Below are 24,094 nucleotides of genomic sequence, written 5' to 3' on the forward strand. Positions count from 1 at the left end.
CTGTGGAGGTTGAGGGAAGAAGGTTGTTTGAGTTTGAGGCCAGCCTGGGCTGGCTATACAGTGAGATCTAGGCCATCATGGGTCACAGACCAAAACCCTCCCAAAAAAGCAATACACAAATGAATAGACAAACACCAAACCAACAATAAAAAAGGCCCCTTTTAGGACAGGCAGCGGTGGTTGTGTGCCTTTAATCCCAGCACATGGGAGGCAGAGGCAGACAGATCTCTGTGAGTTCAAGGCCAGGCTGGTCTACATAGGAAGTTCCAGGACAGCCAAGACTACACAGAAGAAACCCTGTCTCCAAGGGGTGAGGGGTCGGGTAGGGAGGGGGAGGTTTCTTTTTAGGTCTTCTTTCTCTTTCAGAAGAGATCTTGCTATGTTGACTAGGTTGGCCTTGAACTTCTGCCATAGCCCTTTCAATAACTAACTATAGACCATGTACCTAGTACCTTTAGACTGTAGGAAAATTGGCTGTAGGCATCATGAGGGCAGGCACTTTATTTTCCTATTAATTCCTCCATTCAGGACCTACTCCAACATGTGACATAAACAAGATGCTCACTGTATCTGCTAATGGTTGAATGAATAGTAATTTGACGAGCTGGCCTATTTTGTGAAATGAAAATCCAGTGCTTTAAGAATAGAGGACATGCCTGACACATATACAGCAGAGGACTGCCTGTTCTGGCCTCAGTGAGAGAAGATTCACCTAACCCTGGAGAGACTTGAGGCCCCAGGGAGTGGAGAGGCCTGGTGGGGTGGGGGTGGGAGAGAAGAAGTGGAATGAGGTACTGTCTGTGGTAGGGCAGCCTGGAAGGCGGTAATGACTAACTGTAAAAAAAAGATTAAAGAGAATTACAAAACAAAACAAAACAAAAAAAGAAAAAAAAATGAGGACAAGTGAAATGTAGCCCCTACATTAAGAACTATGAATGTATATGTGATAGGCGTATGAGAAAACAGAGTGAGTTGCTTCTGACATAGATAAGTTCAATTATAGTTCTGGATTCTACCTTCTGAATGTTTTGATGGAATTCTTTCATGTTCTCTGTTGTTGAGATGTAGTTTCAAAGGAGATCCAGTCTTCTGTGTTGCTTAGGCTGTTCTTGAATTTGTACTCTATCTCAGCTTCCCAGGGAGCTGGGATGCTAAGCGTACATTACCTTGACTGATGTATTCTGCAAGTTGAGGTCCCATTCACAATATAGTCTGCGTGAGTTGCCCCTCCTGGAATTGTACAGTGTCGTTCTTGGATGTTATGACTATTGAAGTCTCCAGACTCCAGCCAAGTGCTTGGGATGAGGTAGGTAGTTATACCACAAAATCTATGCCTCTTAATTTTTAAAGCCTAGTGGGAGGGAGAAAAGTACATACTATAAAAATATAATTAACCCTTCTTTGAAATCTGGTGCCTTCTGTCTACATTTATTTGGATAACTTAGCAGCCTTTTAGAGTTACCACTTGAACACTCAGTTCGTGCATGGGTTTTGGATGGGCCAAAAGCACCTGGAAATTGTTTGCCTAATCACCGTGTCAGAATTTTATACTCGTTCTTATCTCTGTCTAGGTCTTTAAAGTCTTGAATAGCTCATTTATTGGCAAGTTCGATTGAAGTGAGGAAATAAAGTAGTACTGTTGTAGGGAATTGACAGGGGCTTTTGGTTACAGACATTACTTTCACGTGCTAAGTCTTTTTGCATATCACCGTTAGTGAGCTTAGTGTGACCTGGTTTTGCCTTAAGAATATTTGAGAGGCAGTGAATGGAGTACTTTTGGACTTTGGATTTTCAAGTTACTTTAAAAACCTGTCAGCCCTCAGTTTTATTTTTCGTAGAAATGTAATTTCAGAGAAATAGAAAAATTAAAGTTCTTGTGTTAATTTTTTTTTTTTGTTTTTTGTTTTTCCAAACAGGGTTTCTCTGTGTAGCCCTGGCTATCCTGGAATTCACTTTGTAGACCAGGCTGGCCTCGAACTCAGAAATCCGCCTGCCTCCACCTCCCGAGCGCTGAGATTAAAGGCGTGCGCCACCACACCCGGCTTTGTGTAAATATTTTTATTTATTGCAAAAATCTCTAGAGCTAGCCAACCTTTTTTAAAGTACTTAAGATGATTAATAAAATTGAATCACTTATTAAATATTTGGTCTTCAAAAAGATAAAGGAAAATATAGTCCATAGCTAGTATATGGGCTGTTGATGGCTTCTAGGGTAAAGGTCAAGTCACTAAGCCTGGTGGCCTGGGTTTGATGACTGAAATCTGCATGATGGAGCGGGAGAACCAACTCCTACGAGTAGTCCTCTGAGCTCCACACACACACCACACACATGTACACACCACACACATGTACACATGGTAGACAAATGTAAAGAATAAAGTATAGTTTAAAACTAATCTCTTTACAAAGCGTTACAACTTCCCAATTTTCCTCTTTAGATGTACTTACCTATTTGATTTTGAGACAGTGTCTTGCTGTGTCTAAGTCTCAAGCTAGACTTGAACTGGGAAATCCTTTTGCTTTAAGTGGGATCATATTTGGTTCTGGCTAAAGTTTTGGATTTTTAATATTTTAGTGTCTGAGCTTTTTTTTTTAATATTTATTTATTTATTATATCTAAGTACACTGTAGCTGTTTTCAGACACACCAGAAGAGGGTGACAGATCTCATTACAGATGGTTGTGAGCCACCATGTTGTTGCTGGGATTTGAACTCAGGACCTTCAGAAGAGCAGTCAGCGCTCTTAACCGCTGAGCCATCTCTCCAGCCCCCGTGTCTGAGCTTTATGTACTGTTAGAAGAAAATTTGAGTAAAAAAGTCACAGGTTGAAAATGTAATAGAAATTGTAAAGTCATTTTTACAAAGTTCCACTATTTAGTATAATTAGTTTATAAATATCTACCTTGATAAATGATGATAATCCCTAAGTAATTTATATAAGAAGGTTTTAAAAAAATATTATTATTATTATTATTATTATTATTATTATTATTGTTGTTGTTATTCTAAAGAGTCTATACAGCCCTGACTGGCCTGGATTTTACTATGTGAACCTGCCTCCAGAGATCTACTTGTCTTTGCTTTCTGGGTGCTGGGAGAATGGTAGGCACCACTACCCTGGCTTTTATTTTTGTTATTTTTATTTTTAGGTTAACATACAAAGTAGTAGGTTTCATTAGGACTTTTTATTTAGGTTTTTTTGTTTTTTAAATGGGGCTATAATCTTGCTATATTATATAGCTATTGGAGTGCCACACCTAATTCATACAGTGCTGAGCATCAAATCCAGTGCCTCATGCATACTAGGCAAACATTCTACTAACTGAGCTACATCCCTCATTAGAATATTTTCATGCATATATTTCATTATCTTTTGCTCTCGTTGGGAGTTAGCACATCTTTGTGGTTAATATTTCATTGGAAATCTGCTATATTAGCACAGTTAAAAAATAATGAGGTATTTATCTTTTTAATAAAGCCTGGTCTTTTAGGTTATGGAAAACAGTGCTTACTAGGTGGGGTGACCATTATTTGCCTGCAGTCAGTCTGTGCTTGTGCCAGAAGGAAGATCGGTGTCCTCAACACTCAGTTGAATATGAGATATGAACAGGTGCACATACATAACTTTATATGAGTAATATTTAGTTCTAGAGCTCATTTTAGTTTTTAACTCTTTATTTTCAGCCCCTGAGTGGTTGTGGATACATATAGTCAATGTCTGATTGCTGTCGCCTTTATGTACACACTGCATTTAACCACACACTTTCAAGTCCTGAGTGAGTACTTACAATGCATCAGTACTGCTCCAATTAAAACCTTTATATAAACAGTGCCTCTTGTAGATTTGGTATGGGAATAGTGTTGTGAGAGATCTAGAAATAAGTAGTGCCGGGCGTGGTGGCGCACGCCTTTAATCCCAGCACTCGGGAGGCAGAGGCAGGCGGATTTCTGAGTTCGAGGCCAGCCTGGTCTAGAGTTCCAGGACAGCCAGGGCAACACAGAAAAACCCTGTCTCAAAAAACCAAAAAAAAAAAAAAAAAAAAAAAAAAAGAAAGAAATAAGTAGAGAATGCCTGTACTAAAAATAATGGCTACTCCAGATTTTCTGTTTTGTCTGTCTCAGAGTAGTGTATAAAAGTTCTTGTATTTCCACATTTCTACTGGTATTTAGATATTTAACATTGTTTCTTTAATTACTGGCCTTGAGCAACTTATTATATCCATATTAATTTTATTTTGATTTTGTTTATAAACTGACAGTTAAGTTTCCTCCAACCCTCTTCATTTTTTGTTGTTGAAGTCACTATTTTTTTCTTTTTTTCCAAAGTTTTCCAGACTATTGATTTTGTGTGTGTGAACCTACACACAGGTGTCTATGACCACAAGTATACATGAGTAGGTCAGAAGAGAACATTGTGTGTCCCTCTGTCACTCTCCACCTCTTTCATGAGAGAAGGAGTCTCACTGAACCTCGACTCCCTGTGTTCTGGCTAGGCTGGTGGTAGTGAAGCTCTGGCACTTTTGCTGTGTCTGCTCCTCTACCTTCCACCACTGTGCTGGCCTTGCAGGTACATGTGGTTATGCTTTTTGATGGGAGTGTTAGGGCATTTAAATTCAGGCTATCATGCTTTTGCAGCAAGCAGTTTGATCCACTGAACTATGTCCAGCTCAGGTTTAAAGTTTTTTTTTTCTTTAGACAGGGTTTCTCTGTGTAGCCCTGGCTGTCCTGGAACTCACTTTGTAGACCAGGCTGGCCTCGAACTTAGAAATCCACCTGCCTCTGCCTCCCAAATGCTGGGATTAAAGGCATGTGCCACCACCGCCTGGCTAGCTTTAAAGTTTTTATTCCATGATGGGGGGGGGGTTACTATTTATTTTTGACCTTGTATACACATAGAGTTTGTTTAATTTTGTATTTCGCCCATCTGTTTTCTTTCTCCGACATGGAGTCTAGCTGTTTTGTCCAGGCTGGTCTTGAATTCCTGGGCTTAAGTGCTCTTTGTGTCTCTGAAGTAGCAGAGAATTTCTATGAATGTTTGCCTGGAAGTCTGTATGTGTGCTGTTTGTGTGCTTGGTGCCTATGAGGGCTGAGGGAGGGCATTGAATCCCTGGAACTGGAGTTACTTATGGTTGTGAGACTTTTATGTGGGTGCTGAGAAGTGACCCTGAGTTCTTTTAAGTAGAGCTGGGAGTTGGTTGCAGCAGGGGACTTTGTAGCTGGGAAGAGATCAGCCATGAAGATACAGTCCCTGTTTGGCTTGGTGGGGGCATGGCCCAGGGTACAAGGTAGGTTGGGAAAGGTCAAGATTCACTGGATATGCGTGTAAGGAAACAGATGACCTCTTGTAGTTCTGCTTGATGCAGTTACTGGGAAGGCTGGCTAGCACCCATTTGGCTGTCCCTGAGCACTGTCCAGGGGAGTGACCACCATAGAAGTCCTGGGAGCACTCTGCCAGGGCCGGTCATTTGCTGGAGCGCACAGCTTCATCCAGCTCACAGTGGCCAGGCTGTCTTCAATAGCTTCTACATCCAAAAAGGTATCCCATAACTTTGTGAGCCTAGGTGTCTGCTTTGTCTCCTGCCCCTTTTTATGAGTCAGGGTCTTGCTAGGTAATGTTGGGTTGTTTTGGAATTTTGTGTAGAAGACGTTGACCTTGAACTGAAGGTGATCTTGTTGCTTCTGCATCCCTGTGGTGGGTATTACTCGTATGTGCTACCATCTTTCTCTCTTTCAGGGCAAGTGAAATCTCCGTTTTTATTTTAGTTAAAAGTGTGTGTGTGTGTGTGTGTGTGTGTGTGTGGGTGTGGGTGGGTATATGTAGGGCACATGTGCCACAGTGTGCATGTGGAGGCCAAAGGACAACTTTGTCGTCCATCCTATCCTTTTATCTTTACTTGGGTCCTGCCAGGTTTTTGAAGCAAGCAGTTCTTCTGTTGAGACAGCTTTTTTTTTTTTTTTTAAAGACTTTATTTTATTTATATGAATATACCAGACACACCAGAAGAGGGCATCAGATCCCATTACAGATGGTTATGAGCTATCATGTGGTTGCTGGGATTTGAACTCAGGACCTCTGGAAGAACAGTCAGTGCTCTTAACCGATGAGCCATCTCTCCAGCCCCTGCTGAGACATCTTGCTTGATCTGTATTTTAATTTTTATAGATTTGTTCTACAAAGAGTCTAAATAAAACTACCCCCACTCTTCAGTAGTCTCAGCACTTAAGTTTTTATATACCTACATGTTAGGTTTTAACTTTCTTGAAAGGTAGGGACTGCCACATCCCTTATAATCTTTAGTATATCAAACAAGAATAGGTATGTAGTAAATGGTGTGGAAGGAGGAAATTAGTGGAGATGAGAGCTGCTAAGTGTCTGCATTTAAGACCATATGTCCTTCCACTTTCAAGAGTCTTTACAGTTTTGGATTCATAGTGGTAGTGTTCCATGTGGGGTTGACATGAGCTTCCAGATCTATGGTAGTTTCTCTACTCAGTCACAGTTCTCAATGTGTAGTATCTGTTCCTACTGCCCACTACTATTTAAGATCAAGCTTAGAACCTTGTGTCATGACACTCCTTTTTCATTTTCACTCGTGTCTCTAGCTGCATATGAATCAGAAGATGGCCTAGTTGGCCATCAGTGGAAAGAGAGGCCCATTGGTTGTGCAAACTTTATCTGTCTCAGTACAGGGGAACGCCAGGGGCAAGAAGTGGGAGTGGGTGGGTGGGGGAGTGGGTGGGGGAGCGGATGGGGGACTTTTGGGATAGCATTGGAAATGTAAATGAAATACCCAATTTAAATAAATAAATAAATAAATAAATAAATAAATAAATAAATAAAGCAAAAACTATCATCCAGAGAATTCTGTCGGAAGAGGTGCATCTACGTGATTGCAGATTGTTTCTGTTTTTCTGTACCTTCTGGCCACTTGTCACTTGCATGTCTTTGTGTGCTTGGACATGATTTTATAACGATTGTTTAGAAACAGTGTAAGGAAGCACTGCTTTTGGGATGTTTGAGGGACATTCAGGACATCTTCTATGCCTGCAGTTTCAGGACTTGGTAGACAACGGCTGTTCCAAGTAAATAAAGAGCAATCCAGTTTGGTTTTCTGCAATCACGGTAACTGCTACCTCTGTGCATTTTTTTAAAAACAAATAAAAGGGGGAAAAAAGGAGCAGCTGCATTTTTTATTGAGCTTTGTAATGAGTCCTGGAATATGCTAGTTGTTCCCCACCCCCTTAAAAGGTAGACTAAAAGGTGGTCTTACTAAGGAAATTGGAAAAGACTGTTCATACCTATAGACTATTTGATCTAACTGTGGAACCTTTGTCTCTACTAATAATTATTTTGTCTCTTTTAATTATTTCTGGTTTTTAATTTTTCTGAGAATTTTTTGCTATTATAAATATTTATATCAGTGTTGTGACTCTATCAACCCAATGAATTGTATTGATTTCAAGTATGTCATTTTTACTCCTTCTCTTAATGTCATCTGTCCATACTAGATTTTCAATAAGTGTTTGCTAATTGAATTTATTTTTTTAGTCTAAGATATTTTCCTACTCTTGGATTGTAATTACTCTGACAGATTGCTAAATGGCTGTGGGTAGATTGCGTAATCTCTCTGAAATATCTTTGTCATGAAACTAGTAACACCTACCCTCAAAGGGTTAGGTCATAATTAGCTAGCAAAGTGCTTTGAAGATGAAAAGCTAAGGTTGAGTATTATGACCAGCCTATTAAAGGTAAATTGTCAGTATCAGGTTTGTAGATAAAAGCTTTCCCAAACCTTGAAGATAATTAAATGGTGTTAAAATAATTATTTTCTACCTGTTTAGATCTGGTTATTTGTATTACTTAAATCCTTAGATTCTTTTGTAAGGAGGAACCTTTTTGTAGTGTTTATGCTGAGGTCTGGTCTTTAGTATGTCCATGTCGAAACCCTCTCATGGAAAAAAAAGTGAAAATGTAGGTCTAGTGCGTAAGTTGGGGTACTGCACCCCAGATGATACCCTCAAACTTGCATATTGAGAATCAGTTGAAGGCCTTATTAGATCCCTCCACCTCCAGAGATTCTAGTTGAGCAGGTTATAGTCTATGATGACTAATGTAGGTAGGCTCTGATGCAGTTGGTATTTGGACAACAGTTTGAAAGAAGCTTTTGTTTTGTTTTGTTTCTCTGTGTAGCCCAGAAATTACTCTGTAGTTCAGGCTGGCCTCCAACTCAGAGATACTAAGGTTCTGAGTTAACTAGCTAGTCCAAGATCACCTGGCTATTAACTTACAAAAGAAAAAAAGAAAACCACCTAGGAGCTAGCTGGTAATGATAGTAACTATCTTTCATTCACCACTGGGGAGGCAGGAGCAGGTAGGTCTCTCTGAATTTGAGGCCAACCTAGTACCAGGCCAACCAGTTACATGGTGAAATGTTACCTCCAAAACAAACAACAAAAACAAAAATAAAAACAAAAAGAGGGCTGGTGAGATGGCTCAGTGGGTAAGAGCACCCGACTGCTCTTCTGAGGGTAGGAAGTTCAAATCCCAGCAACCACATGGTGGCTCACAACCATCCTTAAGGAGATCTGACTCCCTCTTCTGGAGTGTCTGAAGACAGCTACCGTGTACTTACATATAATAAAAATAAATAAATCTTTAAAAAAATGTTTAAAAAAACAAACAAAAAAAAAAAAGGATACTGCCTGCCTCTGCCTCCTGAGTGCTGGGAATAAAGGCATATATTACCATGTCTAGCAAAACTTTTTTTTTTTTTGTAAAGAATCTTTATTTTCTTTTTTCTATTTCTTTTTATTTTTTATTCTTTCATACAATACATCCCTACTCTGCCGCTTCCCCTGCTTCTCTGCCTCCAGGGTGTTGGGATTAAAGGTCATCATGGCCTAGAACTTCTTAATTGTGGAACTAGAAGGGCTCCTAAAAGCTTGATATTTAGAAAATTATATGGACAGATTACGTAAAAATTGTATCCTTCAAAAATTTACTTTTTTTTTGTTATGTTTAATTCCTTAGAACATAGTACTTGTCTTCAGAATTTTGTTTGCAACAGATCAGTACTTGCAGAAAAAGAACTTGGTCAAATAAGCTTGTGAAATTATGATATATAAATTAGGAAGGTACAGTAGTTTAGGTTAGAGCCTTTTCAGGAAGATTTAATGTAAAAAAGAGTCTTAAATGGTGAGTGATAGGATTTGATTAGAAGGAATAATGCTGGCAGGATGTGAGTCCCAGCACTTGGGAGGCAGAGGCAGGCAGCTCTCTGAGTTTGAGGTCAGCCTAGTCTACAGAGAGTTCCAGGACAGCAAGAGCTACATAGTGAGACCCCCCCTATCAAAGAAAAAGAAGGAATATTGCTGACTTATGCTATCTAAATTGATACAGTAGCTTATAGGTATTACAGTATACCTGAGCTTAGAGGATAAGGCATTTCTTCTCAGTAATTACTTTAGACTATGGTACATAATAGCTTCCTCCCTCTTATAGAGATGAAGCACTCATACCTCCCAGACTGGTGACGCCTGTGCTGTTGGCCTTCAGACTGCATTGTTAGTGTGGATGTCGAGGAGGAATCTTTACAGACCATAAGTATAATAGGATGCAGTTTCTGAGATCAAATACAGAAAATTATTTTAGAAATAAAAGGGCAAAATTTTAGCTCGCTCCCTCCCTCCCTCCCTCCCTCCCTCCCTCCCTCCCTCTTTCTTTTCTTTTCTTTTCTTTTCTTTTCTTTTCTTTTCTTTTCTTTTCTTTCTTTCTTTCTTTCTTTCTTTCTTTCTTGTCCTTTTTTTTTTCTCTTTTGTTTTTATTGTTTGTTTTGGAGGTAACATTTCACCATGTAACTGGTTGGCCTGGAACTAGGTTGGCCTCAAATTCAGAGAGACCTACCTGCTCCTGCCTCCCCAGTGGTGAATGAAAGATAGTTACTATCATTACCAGCTCCTAGGTGGTTTTCTTTTCTTCTTTTGTAACTTATTAGCCAGGTGGTCTTGGACTAGCTAGTTAACTTAACTCAGAACCTTAGTATTTACTCTGTTAAAGGACCGAGTTAGAGAAAGCAAGAGCCTACTGTACCGTTTAAAGAACATTCTCTCTCTCTCTCTCTCTCTCTCTCTCTCTCTCGACAGGGTCTCACTTTGTAGCCTAGACTAGCCTTGCATTTGTGATTTTCTTGCTGTAGCCCAAGTGCTAGGATTTCAGGCACGTGTTATCATATTGGGGTCCTATGATTGAGTTTGTAATTGCTTTTCTTTTTGTGTAGTCACTCTGCAACAGATGGAGATGACTATAGAAAAGCACAACTGATTGATGCACAGAGTGTGTAGCTCCGTCCAGAAAGCTTGGTGCAGAAAACACTTCTACACAAGGTTCAGGGAATGGGCAGTGGGCAGTCGTAAGTCGAGGATCAGGGGGTGGCTGTGAAACTCTGTCTTCTAGGAATGCTAGAAGGTACACCAGCAAGTCTCACCAGCATGACTGCCTAAAGTGAGTTGAGCCCTGTAGGCAGCTGAGGGAAGATGGGAGCAGGAAAGGTGCTCTGCCCCAGGGAAGGCCATTGCCAACTGGTCTGCCCTATAAACACACATACAAGTAAGATAAGGACTGAGTGAGTTATATTTAGGAATAACAGTTAGTGAAAAAAGAGGCCAAACATTTGAAGGAGAGTAGGGAGGGATATATGGGAGAGAGAAAGGGAAAAAAGAAATGTTGAAAACTAAAGTAAAAAATTTTAAAAGAAAAAAAGTTGATGGCATCCAGGGAGGGTGGCACATACCTTGAATCCCAGCAGCTGGATGACAAAGGCAGGCAGATGTACGAGCTTGAAGCCAGCTGCCTCTATTTAGTTCTAGGAGAAATTTTTCTATTAAATAGATGTCTTTCGAAGATACACGGACACATTTAATTGTATATTTACTAGTAACTGTTTTTTTTTTTTTGGCGGTACTTCATGGATACTAAGCACTCTCATTGAGCTATAGTCTCAGCTCCTAATAACTACATTATCACCAGTGTAATACAGATAACTTGCTTTGGGAAAATAGAAAAATACTCATTTATGAGTTGGATAATTTTAATGCATTTTCTTAAGTGTATAAAAGGAAACAATTAGATTATCTAAAGGATTTTTTATTTTTTCTTGAGACAGGGTTTCTCCATGTTTCCTAGGCTGTCCTTGACCTAAGTAGTCCCCTATGCCCAGATTTAGGTTTTCTCAAGTATTTTTATGTTGGACATATTGCTCCTGCTTATATATGCCTTGGAAAATGCTTATCTAGAACAGCATATGATACCTTTTCCTTTGTTTGTGGTGCTGCAGATCAAACCTAGGGCCATTTTGTTGTTGAGACCAGATCTCATGTAGGAAAGGAAGATATATATAGATAGTCTTGAACTCCTGATCTACCTGGCTCAACCTTCCACATGCTGGGATTACAAGTGTATATCTCCATGCCCAGCCTCTGGTTCTTTTCCTGCTTTTTTTCCTAGGTGTTGGGATTATAGGTATGAGCCACTATGCTTGGTTAAATAAATGTATTGATTATAGTGGAAGCCAAGGTTATATCTGAGAAGGCTTTATAAATGTAGATGAAGAAAAGAACGGGTGGAGTTAGGATATGGGATAGATAGTAGCAGGATTGGGATAAGTCCACGTCTTTCGTCTTTCACTATTTATCCATGGCTTACAAGTAGATCTGCCTATGTCTGTGCTCGGATGCGTGTGGCTCTTTTCTGAGAGGGCTGAGACTCCAGTGACAGCAAGGGCGCCAAGTGCTAGTTCTTAGTTCTGGTTGTTTTTAAAGTTTTATTTTATTATTTTATGCATGTGACTTCACTGTCACTGACTTCAGGCACCAGAAGAGGGACTCAGATCCCATTACAGATGGCTGTGAGCCACCATGTGGTTGCTGGGAATTGAACTCAGGACCTCTGGGAGAACAGTCTGTGCTCCTAACCGCTGAGCCATCTCTCCAGCCCTAGTTATTTTTTTGTTATTGTTTTTGGTTTTTCGAGACAGGGTTTCTCTGTGTAGCCCTGGCTGTCCTGGCACTCACTTTTGTAGACCAGGCTGGCCTCGAACTCAGAAATCCGCCTGCCTCTGCCTCCCGAGTGCTGGGATTAAAGGCGTGTGCCACCACTACCGGCCAGCCCTAGTTCTTAAACACCATCTTTCACCAAAAGGAACCAGGGATTTTTGCAGAAATGATTATTTCTAGAGCCAGAAAGAGAAAGTACAAAATGAGTCCTGAAAATTCTTCTGTAAAAAAAGTATTCAAGCCGGGCAGTGGTGGCACATGCCTTTAATCCCAGCACTTGGGAGTCAGAGACAGGCAGATTCCTGAGTTCGAGGCCAGTCTGGTCTACAGAGTGAGTTCTAGGACAGCCAAGGCTATATAGAGAAACCCTGTCTCGAAAACAAACAAAACAAAAAATCAAAACGATGGAGGGGGGCCGGTGAGAGAGACGAAAAGGTTTCTTCAGCTTACACTTACTCGCACATCACCAAGGTCGTCAGGACTGGACCTCAAGCAGGTCAGGGAGCAGGAGCTAATGCAGAGGGATGCTCCTTACTGGCTTGCTTCAGGAATCACTTCTTAAGGATCTCCTTTTAGCCAATTCTTACCTAATTTAAGCAATAAAATAAGAGTAAAGTGTTATGATTGTTATACTTGATAGAAACGAGTAAATTAGTGGGAAGGAAGACACTTTCCCTTGAAGCAGAATGCCAAGTAAAGCTGCAGAAAGGGTCACTGTCACAGTCAAGGTCTGGGTGGAGGTTTGCTTCAGAGTCAGGATATTGTTTAGTTATCATACTATTATATAGTGAAACAGATGGGAAAAACCTGACAGGTACCAGCTTGACCTATATTATGGTCAGGTGATGGGGGAAGGGTGAGTTAGTGCACCCAACATTATTTCCATACATTCTCTCTAAAATGTATGGCCTAAATCAGATTATGAGGAAACCACCCAGACAAAGACTGGAGGGTTGGATTAGCAAATGAAAGCTGTTCATTCCCTCTCTATTCCTCTTTCTCTCCCTCCGTCCTCATCTCCTTTCCCTTTTATTTCTTGTTTTGTTTTTAGAGTTTTGTGGTATGGCTCTAGAACTTAACTGTGTCCTTCTGGCAGTTTTCACATTTTGCTTCAGCCTCTGAGGTGGGACTATAGGTGTGAGCGATCATTCTAGGCTGAAAACTATATTCTTACAGTCAAGGCTGTTAAAGAGAAGCAAAGCCTGACGCTTTGCTGCAAACTGAAGGGAGAGATCTGACTGCAGTGAGTGAGTTAGCTCATGGGTAGGATCTTGGACTTGAGATGTTGTGGAGAAACTTGGCAGAATTTGATTGGCTTGGCTATGTGTTAGAATTTCCTACATTGGAAGGGTCCTTGTTAGAAAAAGTGTCCTTGCTTTGGGAGTTGAGTAGTGGAGTGTTTGGGCGAGTCTGAGGCATCATGTCACAGAGAGATACGTCTGTGTACCTCAAGCACTCATAATCCTTTTCTTTTCTTTCTCCTTTTTCTTTTTAATTTTTTGAGACAGTGTTTAAAGGTTAGTTCAAATTCCTTATATATAAATTAAAACAAAACATTATTATCTAAGCATATTAATCTTGATAGGAATAATACACACTTTTTAAAAAGATTTATTTATTTATTTTATGTATACAAGTACACTATAGCTATACAAATGGTTGTGAGCCTTCATGTGGTTGTTGGAAATTGAATTTTAGGATTTCTGCTTGCTCTGGCCAATCCAGTTCGCTCTGGTCAGTCATGCTCACTCCAGCCCAAAGATTTATTTATTATTATAAATAAATACAATGTTGCTGTTTTCAAACACACTAGAAGAGGGTTTCGGTCTCATTATGGGTGATTGTGAGCCACCATGTGGTTTCTGGGATTTGAACTCAGGACCTTTGGAAGAACAGTCAGTGCTCTTACCCACTGAGCCATCTTGCCAGCCCCAGTACATACATTTTTATTGTCTTTCAGAAGGCTGAAGTTGACGGAAGCTTAAGTGATAGCCACGTATCTCCTCCAGCCAAACGCACTTTGAAACAGCCGGATTCTGTTTGCAAAGACAAATCAAAATCACGAAGTACTGGTCAGCGAGAAGAATGGAACATACCATCTGGTCAGACCAGGTGAGGACTCATTGTGTCTGTTTTTTCATGAATACATGGATTGTTTGCTATGATTTAGGGCTGGCAATGATGTTAATTTTCTTTCTAAATGAAAGTGTCTTAACTCATGTATATTCATAATTGATACTAGACTTATTTTAAACTTTCTGTAATTTTATTTTTCCAAATATGCTGTAAAATGTGTTTGTTTTATAAAGACATGTAAAATAGCATGTGCCAGAAACTATTGTTACCAAAAGAATAGGGATTTTGATGGGTCTTGAATGTACATGGGTAGTTATAATTCTGAGTTCCATCTTAGCTCTACTTTTTAAAGCATTTATTTAATTTGTATGTGTAATATGTATATGCAAAAGTGCATTATAGTAGGGCCTGGGAGGTTAAAGGACAACTTACAGGAGTCTATCCTCTTCTTTCATCTTGCAGATCTTGGGGCTCAAATTAGGTCAGGTTTGATGGCAAGGGCTTTTATCCACAAAGACATTTCACTAGTCTTTGCTTGTCTGTCTGTCTGTCTGTCTGTCTGTCTGTCTGTCTGTGTATGTATGTGTGTATGTACCTACCTACCTATGTATCTAGGTATCTAAGTATCTATCTATGCTTCTATGCACCCATCCATCCATCCATCTATCTATGATACAGAGTCTCATATAGCCTAGGCTAGCCTAGAATTTGTTATGTAGCATGTTTGGCATTGAACTCTGGATCTTTCTACCTCTCAAGAGTGCCTGGATCTTCTTCATAAAGAGAGAGATGTTAATGATTATTATAGTCAGGTACTTGAATTGCTTGAAAGTTTTGTTTTCCTTTTGCCTCTATCTCCTGGTGAGGCAGTGGTAGTTGGGCTGGGGGGTGGAGCTATAGGTTAAGCAATGCTGAGAATTGAACACATCCCCAGTCCTCTTTTCTTTCTTTCTTTTTCTTTTGGTTTTTCGAGACAGGGTTTCTCTGTGTAGTCTTGGCTGTCCTGGAACTCACTCTGTAGACCAGGCTGGCCTTGAACTCAGAAATCCGCCTGCCTCTGCCTCCCAAGTTCTGGGATTAAAGGCGTGTGCCACCAATGCCAGGTCCCAGTCCTCTTTTCTTAAAAGCAACATTATAAGCAACAAATTAGGGGCTAAGTAAACCCTGTCTCCTTTAGAGCAAAACAGAACCATATTTGTGCTGTTTTTCTCCGTGATGATAATGTTGTTCAGAAAAGCTTCTCCCTCTCCCTTCCCCCTCTCTCCCCCTCTCCCTCCCTCCCCCTCCCCCTCTCCCTCCCGCTCTCCATAATTATTTTTAGCATTGCATCTTACTGTTTTGACTAATTTAATGATGTGATTTAGTTATTTATAATTACATCCATCCAAAATTTATTTGGCACCAAGACCCATGAATAAACTGATAATTTGCAAGTAAACTGAGTTAGTGTTATGTTGGGGCCAGTGCCAAAGTGTACTTATGAGGTAATAAAAGTGATTCTTTTGTGGTTGTAAGTTGATATTGAGAATGATTTTGGAGAATTTCTGAAAACCATTATGTAGCAGCAACATTGTAGAGTACATGTATTAAGTCAGTTGCTTTATGCTTACATTCATATACCTGGAGTATCGTGCATATGGTGTACAAAGGTGCTAACTGTGAACTTTTACATTTGGGAGTGTATTAAGATAGACTTTTTTATTTGTTTCACAGACAAGGGGGAATAGGTCTTTGTGTGTGTTTTAAAATGGATTGGATTATCAAATGTTTGTGATATTTAAGTATTTCTTTTCCTCTTTTACAGTTTGTTTGAGTAAATTTGTCATAGCTTGGAATTTATTTTCTCAGTGAAGTCTATAGTTAGTTGTCTGTTGCCATGGCTCCTTACGGTCTTGGTTAAATTTATGCTGCTTAACCTTAATCTTTTAATAGGATTTGAATTGTACAATTGACAGCAACATTAATTCAGCTTATATTCAGCTTTTTATTAAAGTTTCTTGAAATAATGAAATGACTTTGAACTACTATTATTTTAATTGATAGGTTATTAAAGTAAAATATATTATTTTAAAAATGGATAAGTACAGCATTCATTTCATACTTATATAAACAAATATTGATATGTTTGTGTATTAAATGTACTTGTATTCTAGGTTAACTTCTCAGCCTGGTGCTACATTACCAAACGGACATAGTAGCTTGTGTGAGTATTCTGATGGGAAACTGGATAACATTGAAATTGTTATAGTGGCATTAGGTTAGGTGTGAAAATGGACAAAAGTGTAGCCATTTAGTTTTGTTTTTATTAACATTTTTTGGGAACTAGAGATTGAACTATGGTTCTCCTGCACAGCCCAAAAGTTTCCTACTTCTGAGCCATATATTCCAACCCCTTTGAGTGATTTAATAGCATACTCTTTTAGTTGGAAATGACTAAATTTCATAAAATATTAATATTGAGATCCTTGATTGTTTAATATTAAAACCATTTAAGAAGTTATATTCAGTTTTTATAGCCTTTAAATTTTGACTTTTTCCCCCTATTTTTCCATACTCTGTACTTTGAAAATGAAATTATCTCTCTTGCAGCACTTCGAAGCCACCCCCTTCGAGGGGAAAAGAAAGGAGATGGCGACCTTTCATGTATAAATGGTGACATAGAAGTCAGAAAAAGTTGTCGGTCCAGGAAAAACAGATTTGAAAGTGTGAATCAGAGTTTATTATTTGATCAGCTAGTAAATAGGTATGAGTGTTTATGAATTAAGCAATTTCATTTAATTTTTTGATTTTTCAGCTGTTTTAGTGTACGCATGTGTATATGTTGTATATGTGTTTGTGTGTACATTTGTTTGAATATGTATGGGGAGTGCCATTGTGCCATTGTAGACCAGGGGTTGACATAGAGTGCTTTCCTCAATTGCTCTAATTTTTGAGACAGGCTGTCCTGCTGAATCCGGAGCAAACCAGTTGGCTAGTTTAGCTAGCCACTCACTCCAGGCAGGGGTCTTCTGTCTCCACCCCCATTCACTTGTAGCTATTCTTCACCTTTTCCCACATGGGTGCTGTTCCCAGTTTTTACATGAACTGAGCCTAGCAAATCAAACAGAAAACCTAAATAGCAATTTCTAAGACATTATTCTAGGTTTCTTAAACATTGGTGTCTTCTACTTTAATTTAAAAATTGCTTAATTAACCTTATTACCTTTAAAGTTTTTATATATCCATTTTCTATATTTTTTTGGGTAACAACTTAATATTAAAAGATTCAACTCCCCCCCCCCCCCCGCCACAGTACCATGAATGTAGTAGTTATGTATCATGCTAGGGTGGTGTGTTCTCTCCTTTACCCCATTTTCTTTCTCTCAATGTGTAGACCTGGTTGGCCTGAAACTTACTGTGTAGATTAAGCTGGTCATGAATTTATAGTCATTCATTTATCTCTGCCTCTGAAGTGCTGAGATTAAGGTATTCGCCACCATGCCTAACCTACATTATGGATTTTTAAAGTTTTAATAAGCAAACATGTTTATTTATTTTGAGCCTTAAAAACAAGGTTTATAATTTTAAAAAATGTATAAAAGTTGAAGATAGTTATTTAATTTTTATGTTTGTATGTGTAAATGCAGTACCTGTGCCTGTGGAGAGCAGAAGAGGGCTTTGGATTCCTTGGGCTAGAGTTACATGTGTTTGTGAACTAGCTACCTGATAGGGGTGTTGGGATCTATATTCTATAATAGAACAATTCCATCTTTTAGTATAATATCTCACTATTTAGTGTTTTGCTGGTCTGGAACTGTGTGTACCAGGCTGGTTGTCTTGGTCAGGGTTTCTATTCCTGCACAAACATCATGACTAAGAAGCAAGTTGGGGAGGAAAGGGTTTATTCGGCTTACACTTCCATACTACTGTTCATCACCAAGGATGTCAGGACTGGAACTCAAGCAGGGCAGAAAGCAGGAGCTGATGCAGAGGCCATGGAGGGATGTTACTTACTGGCTTGCTTCCCATGACTTGCTCAGCCTGCTTTCTTATAGAACCCAAGACCACCAGCCCAGAGATAACACCACCCACAATGGGTGCTCCCTCCTTGATCACTAATTGAGAAAATGCCTTACAGCTGGATTTCATGGAGGCATTTCCTCAACCGAAGCTCCTTTCTCTGTGATAACTCCAGCCTGTGTCAAGTTGACACAAAACCAGCCAGTACACTGGTCTTGAACCCACAGAAATCTACCTAACTGCTTTCTGTGTGCTTGGATTAAAGGTGTGTTCCACCACACTTGGACATCTTGTTTTATGAATTGGGAATTGTGTTTTGATAAATTCTGGCTATGAAAGTTAATCAATTGAGATGTTATATATAGTTACATATCAAAGATAGTTTAATATTGGTTTGACAAGCCCCTTAACGTTTATGATGTATAAATGTGATCCCACCATTGTCTAAACTTTTTATTATATGATTGTAGTACTGCTGAAGCTGTATTACAAGAAATGGATAATATTAATATCCGACGAAACCGTCGATCAGGCGAAGTAGAGAGGCTTCGAATGTGGACAGATACAGAATTTGTGAGTATATTAGCTGTGGAAACTTTTGCAAGTACTTCTCCTTAGTTTTTATTCATGTGTGCCTTGTGTGTAGATGCCCACGGAAGCCAGTAGAGGGTGTTGGATCCCCTAGAGCTAGAGTCACTGTTGGTCGTGAACCTCTTGATGTGTGTGCTGGGAAGCCTGGAAGAAAAACATTTTTCTTTATACTTGCAAAGAATTAGGAGTCTAGAAACAGGATGAATAGCAGTAGGCCTCTCCTCTCCTCTCCTTTCCTGTCCTCTTTCATCCCCTCTCCTCCTCCTCTTTCTTGTTAATGTAGCTAAAATGGCCTTGAACTTCTGACCTCCTACTTGCAGGCATGTGGTATCATGCCTGGTTTGTGGGGTGCTGCAGATGGCACCCAGGGCATTGGGCAGTGAGGCGAGCACTGCCAACTGAGCTACACTCCCAGCCCAACAGCATTTATTTATTTATTTATTTATTTATTTATTTATATTTTATGTGCATTGGTGTTTTGCCTGTGTGTATGTCTGTGTGATGGTGTTGGGTGTCCTGGAACTGGAGATATAGATAATTGTGAGCTGTCAGGTGGATGCTGGAAATTGAACCTAGGCCCTCTGTAAGAACAGCCAGTGTTCTTATCTGCTAAGCCACCTCTCAAGCCACCCAATGTCATATATTTTAAAATTAACAATTGTTTATTTCTCTTCATTCCATGCTTAGTTTGGGAGTTTACTGTTTGTTGCTGTTCCTGCTGCTCCCTCTTCAAACCCCTCACCCAATTTCTTTTTCTTCTCTCTGATTTTCTTCTCTCTTAGCTTTTTTCCCTCCTCCATTCTTCTAAAGAAAAAAAAAAATAGCCCTATGGGCTTGAACCCAAGGTCTTGTATATGTTAAACACTGACTCTGAACTATGCCATATCCCATATCCTTTTTCTCCTTTATATTTACTGATTTTAGGATGTTCTTTTCATGAACTTGTGACTTGCAAGTAGATGTATGGTAAATTATATTGAGCAAGCATGTTTGATTTATTGACTTATTTATAGCAGAGAATAAATGCTATGTTAATAGTTGACAAATTTCTTTCTTTAAAAGGAAAATATGGATATGTATTCAAGGGTAAAAAGACGAAGAAAATCACTGAGAAGAAATAGTTATGGGATACAGAATCATCATGAGGTTTCCACTGAGGGCGAGGAAGAAGGTCTGTACAGCGCCATGGGAGGGAAATCCTGGGGAACTCTGAGAGGGAAGAAGGATGTAGACTAGCTATGGACTTAGAGGAGGGCTGTTTTGCTCTTGTTTTTTGCCTTTTATGTCTATGCTGTATTATCTAAAGTAATTTAAATTCAGATAATATCTGAAGTTTCAGTTCCTTCAGGTGGCAAAATGAAGTGGCTCTTGGTAGTCCTTGACTTGTCTGGTGGGGGCAAGCCTTGGTTGTGGGCTTGCCTGCCTAGTTGGTAGCCCTTTTGTGTTACTTGTTAACTTTCTAACTAAAAGGCTCCAAGTCTCTGATTATTTGGATTTTAATTTTTGTTTTAGATTGAGAAGTATATAGAGAAAAATGGAAGTAGTAATAGTAGTGGAAGGAGTTAATACTGTTTTAGCCTGACATCTGTCTAGTTCTGAACTGAGTAACACAGAATGAATTTGTAGGGCTGGAACTAGGAACATAAAGAGTACATTGGCCCTGTCAATTTTTAAACTGGTGTCCAGCAAACCCAATGGTATAATTCTCTAAGCAGTGATCATCAAAGAGTGGATTTCAGGAGATTTGTTATATTGATAATATAGTTTACTTTCCAAGATAATCTCCCTCTCCTCCCCCCACCACCCAGACATGGTTTCTTTGTGTAGCCTTAGCTGTCTTGGAACTACCCTTATAGCCCAGGCTAGCCTCTAACTCACAGAGATCTGCCTGTCTATGCCTTCTGAGTGCTGAGATTTTTTTTTTGGGGGGGGGGGGGAAGAGTAAATAAATGCAAACCACTCTGTGCCAGCTGGCCCCGAGGGCTGGCTGGCCTTACACTGGTTGGCATGGCCGTCCTGGTCTCATCTCATGGAGACTCTCTGACTCAGAGCTCTGAAAACACTCCACCCAGCTCACTAAGTTCCCACTGGTGGGTTGCTACCACACCAGCCCCACACTTCAAAATTCCCATGGCCACTTGGGGTGCACTTCTTGCAAACCCATGGTTTGCTGCTGTACCTTTCTCTTTGGAATCCAGTTGAGTCGCCGAGTGAAGGAAACACCACACAAACTTAGTTTAGAATCAACAGGTAATTCAGTTGTTGGGCGCAGCAATTAGAATCCTAATCTTATAAGCCATATTAAATATAAATCCTCCAGTGGCGAATCCTCCTAAATGGGGCCACTTGTAGCTACATCTTGTCCTCCTGTTGTCCCCATTCAAAAATCTCTCTCCTGCCTCTTCTCTTTCTCTCTCCAATCCAGTGATTGGTTTCTTTATTTATTAGAAGGGTCACATGAAGTCCTGAGTACCAGGTAGCCCCTCTTGTGGAAGCTGAAATAACATCAAGATATAAACAGCAACAGGGCTATCCACAACAGAGATTAAAGGTGTGCATCACCATACCTGGTTCACAATGGTTTATTTTTTCACAGAAGTGTATTGAATGTTGGTAGGAAGAACTTTTTGTTTTTATATATATTTACCTAGGCTTATTTTTGGCTATACTAGTTTATACTGTATCATAAATCGCTAACATTTTAAAATGTCACATGTGTAGAAAGAAATAATAGATGAAAGTAAATACTCAGTTGAGAATGGAGCCATACCTATGGATTAAAGTGTTTCTTCTTTTCTATATATGGAAACTAGAATCTCAAGAGGAGGATGGAGACATAGAGGTTGAAGAGGCAGAAGGAGAAGAAAATGATAGACCATATAACTTGAGACAAAGAAAAACAGTGGATCGATACCAAGCACCGCCTATAGGTAGGTGACTGTAAACAACTTCTTTGTCTAATGTAACTGAGTAACTTTACCACTCTTGAGAAAAAAGAGCATTTTTTTTCTGGGCTCAGTGATGTAGCCCTGTGTTCTTTGCTGTTTAGGAGGCTGAAGTTAAAAGCCTTAAGCCCAAGTCTTCATCATTGGCAAGATCCCTTTTCTAATAAAAAACAAAAAAAAACCCAAAACCCACCACCAGTCAAAAACAAACAAACAGACAAACAGACAGTGCTGACTTAACACAATGAAACCCCTGAAGTCCTGTGTGTCTTTTTCTACATAATTCTGTGTCCACATGTTGTGGGAGTTATGGTGGACAGTGAGCCTCTGGGTCATGCATAGCCTTATTTCTTGTTCTTCTTTTTCCTCTCACTCAATCCTTTTGCCACTACTGTCTTGTTTCTGTGTTTATAAATTTGCTTGTATGCTGTATTCTGTGTTTTTGTTTTGTTGTTAGGAATTAAAGATAAGGTTTATATACACAGGCAAATGCTTTGTCATTGGGTCAGTCTCTGTGACATTTCATGTACCCTTTTTCTTATAATGTTTTCAAGAATATTTTTTACTTAGAATTAATATATATGTATGTATATATGTTTGTTTGTTTGTTTGTTTATTTATTTTGGTCAGGTGTGGTGGTGCAAGTCTTTAATCCCAGGAGGGAGAAGCAAATGGGTCTCTGTAAGTTTGAGGCTAGCCTGGTCTCATAGAGAGTTTTAGGGTGGCCAAGGCTATGGTGGAAGGCCAAGGCTAAAATGGAAAAAAAAAAGTTTTATTTGTGAATAATGTGTATTTTGCCTGAAAGTATGTCAGTGTATACATATGTCTGTGCATCATGTGTATGCTAAGTGCCTACAAGGGCCAGCAGAGGACGTTAGATTCCCTGGAATTGGAGTTACAGATGGTTGTGAGCCACCACGTGAGTACTGGGACTCAGATTAGGATCCTCTAGAAAATAATCAGTGCCTTTAACCACTGAACTACCTCTCCAGCCCCGTACTCAGAATTCTGTACTCTAAAACTGGGATTGTATGGTAGAGGTGTGCTAACTCTACAAGCTGTTCAAACGTTTAAACATTCCTCTATTCCTTGTAGGAGTCATTGTCTCAGCTCTGTCACTAATAAGAGAGATGTGTTACGGCAGAAAAAATGTTGGAATCATTATTCTGGTCTTTTGTTTTTCATTCTTTGAATCTTTATCTGAAATAAAATTCCAAGTATGTATTTGTAGTTTACAATTTGGCAAGTTTTGTAATTTGTCCATACCTGTGAAGCTTTGACCATACTGAAGATAGCAGACATACTCATCAATGCCCTCAGGTTCCCTCATTCCTGTGTGCATGCTGCTCTATTATTTGTGTCTCCCTTGTATTAGTCTCTGAGTACCTATCTATCTTTAACTTTAGATAAGATTTATATGTTTTTGATTTCATACAAATGAAATTGTAAAATTTTCAGGTAGTCTCATTCTTAGCCTTGGCTGGTCTGGAATTTCCTGTGCAGCTTAGGGTAGCTTCAGACTTGTGATCTTCCCTTCCCACTCTTCCAAGTTAGGAGGCGTAAATCACCACTATATCCAGCTTTAAAAGACCACAAGAGTACATTTTGCCTTCTCTTTCATTCAGCCTAATTATTGTAGTATTCATTATAGGCATGGACAATCACAACTGTTTTTTTGTTTTTTGTTTTTTGTTTTAGAGATTAATTTATTTATTATATGTAAGTATACTGTAGCTACCTTCAGACACACCAGAAGAGGGTGTCAGATCTCGTTACAGATGGTTGTGAGCCACCATGTGGTTGCTGGGATTTGAACTCAGGACCTTCGGAAGAGCAGTCGGGTGCTCTTACCTGCTGAGCCATCTCACCAGCCCTGACAACTGTTTTATTATTCATTTTTAAGGACATTAAGATGAATTTGAGCTTTTGGTTTGGTTGTTATAAACCCAGGTGTGGTGGTACCAGCACATCTTTAATATCAGTACTCAAGTCTGGAACAGAAGAGAATCTAAATTTTGATCCTGAGTCTGAGACTGTTTAAAAAAAAAAAAAAAAAAAAAAAACTAAAGGACAAACAGGCAAATACTTAAAAAGTGTGGTTGGTAGATTTTATGATTAGGTGTGCATATTTAATTTTGTAAAAAGGTAGCTATCTTCCAAAGTGGTTGGTTGGTTGTGGCATCTCCATTAAGACTGTACGCTCCCAGCCAGGACTGCATAGAGTTGGCCCTTTATACTCTCTACTAGAGAGGAAAACGTGTCCATGCTCCTAGCATAACTCTTAGTAACACATGCCTTTCATTCCAGAACTGGGACACAGAGGCAGCCTGCGCTACATAGTAAGTTCTAGGTAGCCAAGGCTACACAGTGAGACTCTGTCTCAAAAAAACAAAAACAAAACAAACAAACAAACAAAAACCCCAACATAAAAA

The 24,094-nt window shown here is 39.4% G+C and overlaps 1 protein-coding gene across 5 annotated transcripts in view; it reads left to right on the forward strand.

Annotated features, from left to right (window-relative positions):
* Positions 1-24,094, forward strand: part of Atad2b (ATPase family, AAA domain containing 2B) — a 132,993-nt gene that overhangs the window by 8,972 nt on the left and 99,927 nt on the right. For 3 of the 5 annotated variants that reach the window (XR_381193.4, XM_006515117.4, NM_001362349.1), the window contains exons 2-7: positions 14,012-14,163; positions 16,281-16,330; positions 16,717-16,870; positions 18,597-18,699; positions 19,780-19,888; positions 21,531-21,647. Coding sequence is in view for 3 of the 5 variants with exons in the window: in XM_006515117.4 (XP_006515180.1) it covers positions 14,012-14,163; positions 16,281-16,330; positions 16,717-16,870; positions 18,597-18,699; positions 19,780-19,888; positions 21,531-21,647 (685 nt within the window). In the remaining 2 variants the exon portion in view is untranslated. Of the gene's footprint in view, positions 1-14,011; positions 14,164-16,280; positions 16,331-16,716; positions 16,871-18,596; positions 18,700-19,779; positions 19,889-21,528; positions 21,648-24,094 lie in introns of those variants that run through there. The other 2 variants (XM_006515116.4, XM_030246779.1) reach the window with 2 other exon arrangements.

The sequence above is a fragment of the Mus musculus genome, chromosome 12 (genome assembly GCF_000001635.26).
Source record: "Mus musculus strain C57BL/6J chromosome 12, GRCm38.p6 C57BL/6J".
Taxonomy (NCBI): Eukaryota; Metazoa; Chordata; class Mammalia; order Rodentia; family Muridae; genus Mus; species Mus musculus.